The 11,951-nt window shown below is 48.0% G+C and overlaps 1 protein-coding gene across 1 annotated transcript in view; it reads right to left on the reverse strand.

Annotated features, from left to right (window-relative positions):
• FGF2 (fibroblast growth factor 2) overlaps positions 1 to 8,228 on the reverse strand; it is a gene marked incomplete at its 5' end in the record, with an annotated part of 36,690 nt that extends 28,462 nt beyond the window's left edge. The window contains one exon of the mRNA XM_081091176.1: positions 8,051 to 8,228. Coding sequence (XP_080947302.1) covers positions 8,051 to 8,228 — 178 coding nt within the window. The remainder of the gene's footprint in view (positions 1 to 8,050) is intronic.
• Positions 8,229 to 11,951: the final 3,723 nt, after the last annotated feature.

Here is an 11,951-nt window from a genome sequence, read left to right on the forward strand (position 1 = left end):
TGTTTGATTCAAGTATGAATTCCTTAGACCTTCATTCCCAAATGAGAGGATTATTACTAGCTCTGGCATTGGCTAGAAATACTGATGTTATTCAATAGCTGAAAAGAAAACCTTCCATAATAAAAAGTAATCCTAACAAATGATTGTGTTACCTTTATTGCTTCAAGGTGTCTGCAGAGAGAACTACAGTGATGCCACATTCAATGTATCCATTTTTCATGCCTCAAACTGAAGTACTTAAGCTTATTATTTATAGTTCACGCGACAAACAGAAAGTGAACCTCCTCGTGGGTCTCCTCCTGGTCCTTCATTCAGCAATGGAGCCAAGGGCTCCTGGGATGAGTAATTTCATCTCAGGCCCTCAGAGGAGTGGAGTAAAGGACTGCTGGGTAATGCTGTTTGAACTTCTCTATAAAAAATCCTTACGAACTAGGAATTTCCAATTAAATACAGGGACATGAAATCAAAACACATCAAGCTCTTTGAATTTTTAGATAGCATGCACGGAAGGAAAGATGACCACGGGATGGTGTGAAAGAATGGGGCCCAAAGCACAGTTCTGACTAACAGGAGAGAAAAGGATTGTGAGGACTTTCGAGTTCAAGGAAACAGCCTGATTAAAGGCTCTGAGAGGAAGGAGAATGTGAGAAGGTCAGAAAGGACGTTTGGACCTAGCCAGTTTGGCTCAGTGGATAGAGCATCAGCATTTGGACTGAAGGGTCCCAGATTTGATTCCGGTCAAGGGCATGTACCTCAGTTGGTGGCTCGATCTCTGGCCCTGGTCTGGGCACGTGTGGGAGGGAGCCAATCAATGTGTGTCTCTCACATCAATGTTTCTCTCTCTTCCCTCCCCCACCCCCCTCTCTTTCACTCTCTCTAAAAAATCAATGGAAGAATATCCTCGGGTGATGATTAACAACACAAAAAAAGGAAGTTCAAATACTTGGCTCATTTATTGGGCACATGTTGAATTTAAAGACTCTGAGTGAACTGACTACACTGCAAGCATGTCAAACTCGCAGCCGGTGGGCCGTATGTCTCATTTAAATAACACGTTTGACATGCGTGGGCTACAGGAAAGCCAAAGCCCAAAAGGAGAGACCAGAAAGCAGCTGGGTGGGAGAGAAGAAACCAGGTTGATGTGGTGTAACAGAGCCAAGGAATTCCTAAGACGGGGCCAACAATATAATGCCAAATGTCAGAACGAAGGTGACAAATTGGATACAGTCATGTAATGGAACTGGAACATGCTGGCGCCCAGAATGACTTAAGTAGAGTCTAGAGTTAAAAAGAGAAAAGCTGATGAATTTGAGGAGGATTGTGCAGGATTCCAGGACAATGGCCACAAAGAAAGAATGAGCAATGCACGCATACCTGAGGAACTTGACATCACACAGGATGTCATAAAACTCTGAAACGCTTTTTAAAGAAAACAGAATTCCTCATGAGAGTTTTCCACTATCCTGAGAAATGATTCATCTTTCTATAAATTACCCTAAGAAATGCTAACAGCCAGTCTCTGAGATTCCCAAATATTTCGCAAATATAACTTTGTTACATATAATCATCTTCATTAAGACTGACCAAGGGTCTCAATGTACTTGTTACTACACCAAGAGAATGATAAGCCTCCACAAAGCTGTACACAGCCTGGCCCATGAGTAGTTATTCCACAGGAAGTCCACACAGAGCCTTTTCATCACCCACTGACATTTAGTGACACTCCCTGAGTAAAAGGCACAAGCCTTTTATGACAATATTTATATGGAGAAGTCAGGGCTCCCAACCGAAGGTGCCCACATTATGAACAGAGAATAACCCAGCCACAGAATGTAGCCAGATCATGACTACTGAATACAAAATCCCTTGAAAAAAACACACCTCTTTCTTGGCTAATTTGATTATTGTTTGATTATAAATGTTAAATTAATGTATATCTTAATTATAAGTTAAACCAGGAAAATTCCTGTCAACAATTCAATTATACTGGGAACATAACACTTAATATTCATATACCTACTCTTCATTTTTGATCTCCAGAATATCTTCAAAATCTGTGAACCTTTCATTTCGGAGTTCTTTGGGATAATTCAATGTAGAAGGTAGGTCAATATGGGGAAGTAAGTAGCCCTTTGAAAATACAAATACACACACACTGGATTTCTGTAAATGAATGAGTAAGCTTTAAGGACACAGTGATCAACTCAAAAGCCCCCCTGTGCAGGAAGAGTGACTGATGGGATGAGACATAAATTAAACACTGAATATTGGCTGTCTGTTGCCTCCAGGCCAAATTTCCTCAAACTAAAAATATCCCTGAGGCCTTCAGAAGGGATTCGTCTGGCTTCTAAGAACCATAGTCCATGGCTCAGTGGGTGAGGTCCCCTTCCACGGTCTGTGGATGTAAATCACCTGGCTTAGAGGGAGAGTTTGAGAGCAAAAGAGAATGCAGGAGCCGACCTAACAACAGATACAACAAGGGATGCTGCACTTCCTACCGACACAATGAAAATTCTACCCTGATGACTGTTGTTCTGCATTATCTTCCAAACTACCAAGCATTAAATATTAGGAGCACTGATGACATATAAGTCAAGTGCAAAGCCAGATCCCAGAGTGCAGAAAATGACAAGCTCAACAACAAAACCGAACAAAGTATAGTTCTTTGGATAGAACGTGATAATGAGTTTTAGGTTTGGGCCTCACTGCGCGATCTGCTTGCTCTCATCTCTTCCCAGGCCAGCCTTCTTACAGACGCCTGTGTGCTTCAGGATGAGGGGGCCCAAGCAGGGCGTGTGAGAAAACAGCAAACACTGGAACTGGACAAGCACGCAGAGGCCACGGCACATGTGTAGTCACTGTCCTGTTGTACAGGCATCTTGTCAATAACGATTCTAATAACGTAAGACCTTAAATCGCCTTTTCTTATGTCACTAGTGGGGATTTCTGAAAATATCCATGAAGAGGAATAGGTCAATATTACAATGATAATGTACAAAGGATGGTTCTTATTTTGATTATTACATCTGCAACCTTTTGTTTTTAAACTGAACTCACAAATCATGGCCATCCATTTAAAGTGGTATCATAAATCAAAAGGAGAGTACTTAGAAGTCCGTTGTGACACCACCATCAAAGTCTAATTACATAATGGCCACTTTATAAACACAGCGACAGCCTGCAGGCATGTCAGGAGGGGATGTTGCTTCCTCTAGGCTGAAGTCACTTGGCATCACACTCATCTTTCAAGGCTCCTAAGGTGTGGTAATAGCTATGACTCATGAATTGTCCTTTTATTGCTGCACCGATTACATGATTCCCACCATCAGATGAGCTATTAGATTCTTACTTCACTTGCTTACTGCACACAAATAGCATCACAGTAAATGCCACGTTTGCTAAGGCAAATCAGTGGGATCCACTTGCCAGGTATGACCTACCAGTAAAAAGGTGGGGGGAGAGAATCTAGTGTCATGATCTCAATGGTGCCCTTTACATAAAGGAAGAGAAGTAGAGATGGGTTCATCTACTACCCCAGGAATCCAACCAGAGGCAACCTGCGGACTAAGAGGGGCTTGCTATTAGCGCCCTGCAACAGAGGGCCCCACGAAGGGGGACGGAGAGGGTGCTCATTCTGACTGAACGGAAGCGAGCAATGAGGCAAGGGGCTAGGTAGGCAAGAAGCTCGTTCAGAGGACCCAAGAGAAAATCGGCAGGTGAACCCCGATATCCTCTTCTACAAAATGAGATCGGTGACCAGAAGGTCTGAGGCCTCCCTCTGCATGTCACAAGTGCATGTGCTGACAGTCGGGGCTGCACAGAGACCGCACCATGGCAGAGGGCAAGCGGGGGTCAGGCCACCAGGATCCATCCGGTCCATAGGAGTGCGGAGTGGGCGGGGCCTCAGCTCTCCTCCTCTCTGTGAACTCTTGGGCCTGGAGGCAGAGGAGTGTGGCCACAGGCAGTCACCTCCTGGGAGAAGCCCAAGGGTAGATCACTTCTAACCACCTTCACTTTTCCCTCAATAAGAGCATCTGGAACATATTTAATGCTACACAAGCAGCATACATCTCACTACTCCAGCACATGTTGTACATGCTACTTGGGATAAAACGTTCTCTCCTCTGAATGTCATCACAGGGTTCACTGCTGTAGAGAATGCACTGCACCTTGCACATCCCCATGGACGTTTGGAAGAGGCCTACCAGAACACCCAGGACGCCCAGGGGAAGGCGGTATGCAGCACGCGTGCTGGGGAAGCAGACTGTCACCAGAACTTGCTTTCGCCAGGACCCTCACGTCAAAGAAGGTTCCCCAGGACTAGGAGTAAGGGCAGGAAAATGGGCCATTCTGAGTGCAACAATGCAAGTGAGCACCCGGGTATGAAGCAAAGATGAGCTGCAGCTACACCAAGATGTTAGAAACACTGGGTTCAGTCATCTACTACCTCCCTCTTCATGTCTGCCTCTGTCCCCTCTTCAGTACCTGAGCCACAGCGCCCACACCTCACCAGCACCCCACATGTATGCCAGTCCTTAAAGCATCCCTCCAAAATTCCAGTCCTTCTGGTCAGCTTTTGGGGAAGAAATTACATCACAATTTAAGTCACACTAAAAATTAAAATCTGAGAACAGCCAAACTCTTCCTTTCAGAGGTGTCTGCATTTTAGGAGACAGCAGGACAGAAAGCTTTAATCCCAAAGGAATCAATCTTCAAGGACGGGCTTACAGGTCAACTTGATAACACAGGAATGGGGCCATCCATGGGTTTTTCAGGTCTAGACAACTGAGCCATAATCCATGGGAAACTGCAGCAACCACTAACATGTGTTCATGTATGTTGGTCAGCTGTGTTTGCTTTGGGGCCTGGAGATGTGCTGGAGAGCATATTATAGCATGTCTACACACGTTTTTTCTTAAGTCCTCCTGCTTTGGTCAGCTACTGACCTGCCAGCAAAATATGCTGAACTTAAACTTATGTCCATGTTGAGCTACACAGAAGTGGCCTAAATTCATCATTTTCAGGTTTGTATTCTTGTCAGTCTATTGCCTGATAAAAGGTGGTCTTTAAAAAAAATCAGTACTCACCACATACCTAGATGAGTACTCCACTCTTTTACCATCTGTCCTTAGCTAGTTTTCAAGTTGGCAGGGTTTCTCAGCCTTAGCACTGTTAACAGTTGGGTCAGGAAATGTTTTGCTGAGGGGTAGGGAGGTACCTGTGCACTGTCAGATGTTCAACAGTGTCCCTGGCCTCACCTGTGAAATGTCAGTGGCACCTTTTGGGGTATGACAACCAAAAATGTCTCCAGGCCTTGCCAAATGTTCCCTGGGGGCAAAATCACCCCCGTTTGAGAACCATTGGTTAAAATAGATTATAAATATGACAGCCCAATCCACCAATGGGAAGAAAACAGTAGTTTTTACAGAGGTGGTGACATAGTATGCACTTCCAAATTATCCTAACTCATGAGCCCCTAAGTGTTATTCTAATGGAAACAGGGCACCCAAGGCTTCAAAGAAAAAAACTGATTCAGACAGTGTCTCAGGGGAAAAGAGGTAAAGGGAAGACCCAATCAGACCTAATCTGGAGGAGAGCTTTTCTGTCTTCTAGTCAGATAACAGGCTCCTTTTTATTTATTTTATTTTACTTACTATGAACAGTTTGTGTTACTGGAAAATAGTAAACTGACTGGGACGTATATGCAGCTTACCCTCATTGGCTGAGCCAGCCCAGCAGACAACTGTGGAACAGGCTTCAAACAAAGAAGTTACCAAGATAGAGAAACAGCACTAACCCATATATTGGCTTACAAACATCTTTCCGTTTGACCTGATAATGTAAGTGATTGATAAGATTTTTAAATTATGGCAGGCCCGAAAAAAAAATAAATAAAGACCTGCATTTTTTGCTTATTACTACTTTGGAATCCATAAAAACCCAACTACTCTAAAAGGACATTTCCTGCCCGGCCAGAGTGCCCCAGTGGTTGAGCTTCATCCTATAAATCAGGAGGTCACGGTTGGATTCTGGGTCAGGCACATCCCACAGCCCGTGGGGGGGAAGGGGGGGGGGGGACGGTGGCAAGCATGCAGGAGGCAGCCAATCAATGATGCTCATCTTTGATGTTTCTATTTCTCTCTCCCTCTCCCTTCCTCTCTGAAATCAATAAAAATAAAAGCAAATTTCCCAGTCCTTTGTAAAGCCAGGTTTGGTTGCACAGCTTTCTCTGCTTGCCCCAGTGGTCCTCCCACCCTCATTCCAGAGTGACTGACATTCACTAGCTCCATAAGATAAAGACCTTAACTACTACAGAGTGGAGCTCTAGGCTCCTGCTGGCCGTTTCTCAGGTAAATAGGGTATCAGATTCCATCTGAAACCTCTGAGGGAGGGAAGCCTGCGCCCAGCTTTTAGCACAGGTGTTTTACCTACACCTACAGGATAACTGCTAACATCTTTCCGGACCCTGTTTCTATCACATGAAATTCCAGCAGTGTTGCTAATCAGCCTATTTCATGCCCTTTTCTCCCTCTGCTCTAGACCAGTGCCATCAAAGTGCGTCCCCGCTCAGCATTCCCTGGGAACTCCTTAGAAATGCAAATGATCAGGCTGGCGTCCAGACCTAAGGAGTCCGCAACTGGGAGTCGTTCAGCAATGTGTTGTGACAACCCCTCCAGGTGGTTCCCGGAAGGAACCTAAAGTCTGACAACCAGTGATTTCGGCGATTTCTATAACCACAGCAGGTTATTTTTACAGCACACAAAAGTGTAGTCTGGCAAATACATAAGCTCTCACGGGCTCCTCAACCCTGATGCAAACTACATGTTATCCCCGCTTCAGGGACTGGCCACGGCTCAGGGCCCGAAGCTAATCACTGCGGGTGGAAGGTCAGTTTTTGTAGGTTTTCTCACTATTGAAGCAAAGGTCTGTCGCATTTTATTAACCAAATCTCTATATTTCGCTTTTTTAGTTTTTGGCAATTGGGGGCGGGGAGGGGCGGGAGAGAAGAAATGGATGGGTGAGAGAGAGCTGCGTGCCAACTGCTTGGGTCCTACCGGATCGGGATTTAGGGGCGCGATTCGGAAAGGTGCTCTCCCAACAAAGGACGTGTATTCGGCCGCGTCCCCTCGGTCTTTGCCGGCGGGGCTGCGCACGTGCGACCGAGGAGTCGGGACTTGGGGGCGAGACACACCTCTCCTCGCCGCTGGCATCCCCGGCGCAACAAGCTGTCCGCGAGAAGGGAGCCGGCCGCGCGCCCTGCGGACGGGCTTACGGAGAAACTGGCACCCCTAAAACCAGGGGGGCGCGTAACACGACACCGCAGCCCCGGGGAGAAGGTGGCGGGCGGTGAACCTGAAACCGTCCAGGGCCGCGCGGAAAGAAACCGCAGTCCCACTGGGTCCGAGGGAAAAGAAGAGGCGCAGAGGCTAGAATGGAACGGAGGGGGGCACCCCAGAAGATGAAGCGGGGGGCTGGAGTGGAGAGAAGGGGACACCCCAGGATATGGAAGCGGGGGGCTGGAGTGGATGGGGCACCCCAGGGGATGGAAGTGGGGAGCTGGGGTGGATGGGGCACCCCAGGAGATGGAAGCGGGGGTCTGGGTGAATGGGGCACCCCAGGAGATGGAAGCGGAGTCTGGGTGGAAGGGGCACCCCAGGAGATGGAAGCGGGGTCTGGGTGGACGGGGCACCCCAGGAGATGGAAGCCGGGGGCTGGGTGGACGGGGCACCCCAGGAGATGGAAGCGGGGTCTGGGTGAATGGGGCACCCCAGGAGATGGAAGCGGGGGGCTGGGTGGAGGGGGCACCCCAGGAGATGGAAGCGGGGTCTGGGTGAATGGGGCACCCCAGGAGATGGAAGCCGGGGGCTGGGTGGACGGGGCACCCCAGGAGATGGAAGCGGGGATCTGGGTGAATGGGGCACCCCAGGAGATGGAAGCGGGGTCTGGGTGAATGGGGCACCCCAGGAGATGGAAGCAGGGCTGGGGCAGAGGCTGGCATGGAGCAGAGTGGAAGCCCCAGGAGATGGGGGTGGGGTGGGCCACCACTCACTGTGTGGGTCGCTCTTCTCCCGGACCCCGTCCACGCGGCCGTCGGGTTGGATGCGCAGGAAGAAGCCCCCGTTTTTGCAGTACAGCCGCTTGGGGTCCTTGAAGTGGCCGGGCGGGAAGGCGCCGCTGCCGCCGTCGTCCGGCAGGGAGGGCATCGTGGTGATGCTCCCGGCGGCCATGGCCCCACCGGGGCCCTGTCGGGGTCCCCGAGCCCCTGGCGCCGCGCGGGGAGCCGCCGCCCCTCGGCCCCTGCCTCGGCCTCCGACCCGCTCCGAGGCGCGGCCCCGGCCCCGGCCCCCCAGCCTCCCGCCCGGCGGCCCGCGGCCGCGGCCGCGGGCCCCCAGCCTCGTGCCACTCGGCCCTGCCCTCTCCGCCGGCCCTGGCGCGCGGGGAGCCGGGCGGCCCGGGACCGGGGATTTGGGGCTCCGAGTCTCCGCGGCCGCCACTCTCGGGAGGGCCGCTTTCCTGCGCTGCAGCGCCCGGGGTCCGGTTGCAGCCGCGGGCACGGCGTCCACCGTCTGGCACGGCCGGGCCGCGCGTCACATCTTCTACATCTCCACCCCCGGCACCCACCGCCCCCACGGCCGCTCCCCGCCCTCCCGGCGCGCCGCCCCCTGCCCGCTCCGGGCTAGCCGGGCCGCAGCACGCAAGCGCGCGAGGTCGGCCCCGGGGAGGGCGGGGAGGTGCGGGCGCGGCGGGGGCTCCACCCGGCTGGTTCCCCCGAAGTCGCCCCAGCCCAGCCCCGCGCCAGCGAACCGCGCTGGGTACTTGCGCGCACCGAGGAGCTCTTGCTGCGCAGCCGGCCGTGACTCAGTCTTTAAAGTTTAAATGCCACTTGCTCCCCGTTCTTTTCCAGGGCCAGCGTTTCGGTGCAGAGAACACTGTCCACCCCCAAGAAGCAGAGCAGTCAGAATCGGGCTGGGGTCCTGTGTCAGAATAGGTTTGAATGTCTCTAATCACCACAAGAGAGGGCTATGCGCGCGCGGGACACAAACTGTTAAAATTGAAGGCACAGGCTGAAGTCATTTACCAACAAAGGAGAGAAAGAGGCCTGAGGAGGGGAGCGCGCTGGGTTGCTAAGAGGAAAGGTTCTCTTCGCCAACCTAATAAGAACACAAGCCTACGTGTTCCTTACCGTGATGGCCTGGCGCTCATGTCTTTATTCCAAGTGTCACTGACCCTTGCTAAATCGTTAGGCATGTCTTGGAGACCGGGTAGTTTTGGGAAAATCCTGACTACAGAAATAAAGTGAGTAGCATTTTGGTAGCTTTCCATAGAATATAGCAGGCACTACAGATTAGGAAAATATCCACCCATAAATCTTCATGTACTGAGCGCCCACTCTGCGCAAAGCATTTGGTAAGTGCGGTGGGAGATGCCCAATGAGGTGGGACCTTCTGGTGCAGTGAGGGAGACCCTGGGGCATGAGCAACACAAATGCCACTAGGGAGTGTCAAGGGAAGGAAAATGAAGTGAGATTTCAGCAGAGGTAAGTCGGCCTGGGGGCAGGTAGGGTTGGGGAAAGCTTCCAGGAGGAGGTGAGGATACAGAAGTTCCTCTATTTAGGAACATGTTTGGTTTCAAAAGAGCATTCATGAGTGCATTTGGTCCTAAGTCTCCAAGAGGGGCTTAGCTCTAGACGCATTTCTAGGGTGTTCATTAGGAGTAAGAGTCGATTCTTTGGAGCTTTAAAACCAGGCATACTCTCCTCGGGGCTGGTGTATGTTCCCTGACATCTCTCTCTAGAACGGGCAGATTTTATCTGCACTGACAGTCTATTAAGACAGCTCCCTTCCAGGTGATCTCCGTAGGCAACCTAAGGAATGCTTACTGCTACTGTAGCACCTGAAGAAGAGAGTGAAGAAATAAAATGGATTCACTACAATCAAGCTGCGAAACTACTAAAATAAAGTAATTTATTTTAAATTACAACAGGAATACTAGCCTGGGAACTTAAACTCCTGCACTTTCCAGTCCCCTGTCTTCAATCCTCCAGATAACCTTCTGATTACCCCCTGAAGGACTAAGGAAAGGTTGTTCATGGATCCAGACCACCTGACTTCCATTATCCAGACAATCTGTCATCTAGAGCAGTGGTTCTCAACCTTGGCTGCACATTAGAATCACCTGGGAATCTTTTTAAAATCCTGATTTCCAGGCCTCATCCTCCGGAAATTCTGTTTCTTTGTGATGGGGTGGGGCCACAACATTAGTAACAAACAGAATTTCCGGAGGATGAGGCCCAGAAATCAGGATTTTAAAAAGATTCCCAGGTGATTCTAATGTGCAGCCAAGGTTGAGAACCACTGATCTAGAGGACTCCCATCTTGGACCAGGCCAGAGGCTAACAACGCAGGACTGATTCTTCTCAAGCATGTACGTTTTAATTTATTATAAGAACTCTTAGCTTTTTTCTCTTGTTTGGAATACTCTGGGTTTTGCCTACTTGTGTTTCTGGTTTGTAAACCCTAAGACCCTTGAATAAATCTTTATCATTTATTTCTAGCCAAAGCCTCCAGACTCCTTTTGAGTTCATTCAACATACTCATCAGGTTACCAATTATCTTGAAATAAAGCAGATTTCTGTGTTGCAGAAACCTGAGTCTTCTAAGAGCAAAGGGATAATAAGACCTAAGTCCAAATATTTTTTAACAGGATGTCTGACAGCGAGGCAAAGGTGTAATGGCCACCATAATGAAAAGGTAACTTCAGACCAAAAGATAAAGCAGGCAATTCCATAGAATATAACAGAATTTATTATAGAGTATTTTGCTTAAAGGAAGATTTGACCCAGCAATTTTGCACAGATTATTTATTATCTGCTAAAGACTCCTGTTACTGTCCAGTTTTTACAGTGTAACTCAGGTACTAGTGATTGACGAGGCAAAGGGACAAAGAATGCAGTAGTGCCAGGGCCATGCCTCCTGGTGGTCATCCTATCTCCAGTTTGATATTTATATCTGTTGTCATGCCATTCCATATGTTACTCACAAAAATATTTATGGCTACATTTTAAGAAACAGATAATCATCAATTATCAACTAGAAAGTTTTGATACAACTTGCCCAGGACAGTGAGGTTGGTCAAAGGTCACAACCTGAAAGGACACAAAGATGGAAATGGTTTGTTTTCCTCTACACTTATGCACAATAGTATCCAGAAATTTTGGGACTAGATACAAACGATTAAGTAATGTGTATGCTAATGGCCCACAGATCTTGTGGAACTGCATTCCATGCACAATAACCCCTTGTTTCCTAGTTCTCCTGGTTTCCGACCAAAACCAGGAGAGGAGATGTCACAAGAAATAATTAGTTCAGCTCTGGGTATCTAGGTTTCCAAGACAAACAGTATTAATTCCAAGGAGACATCATTAAGATAGTTGTCTCAAGTTCTTACCCAGCCCCCTCCCAACACACACTTGTACACACACAGACACACTATTCTTTGATGCAATCAACTCGCTCTGGGCTGAACCATGAACACTCAAATTACTTACATTCTCAATTTACCCAGTTACAAGGATGAATAGGAAAATAACGATAACTTTGAAAAATGGAACCAATAGGAGAAATTTTGTAAGATGATGAATATAAAACTCATTATTAAAAAAAAAACTACTAGGTTCCAGTGATGACTATTTAGGAACTATAAAGAGAAATTTTCCTCATAATATCAAGATAAGTTATGTTGGAATTAATAATAATTGCTCATAATCTAAATAATGAAAAGTACAAAAATTTAGTGACAGCTTTAAAAAACTCCATAAATGTACCTGAATGGAAGCATATAGTAAAATAATGTAAAATTTTTCTAACCATATTTGAAATTTTTAAACAATACTAGTTCCAATTCTAACACAATTTTAAAACTATACAAAATACTATAAACTTCATTTGGAT

Source organism: Myotis nattereri, assembly GCF_964212035.1.
Source record: "Myotis nattereri genome assembly, chromosome: 5".
NCBI lineage: Eukaryota > Metazoa > Chordata > Mammalia > Chiroptera > Vespertilionidae > Myotis > Myotis nattereri.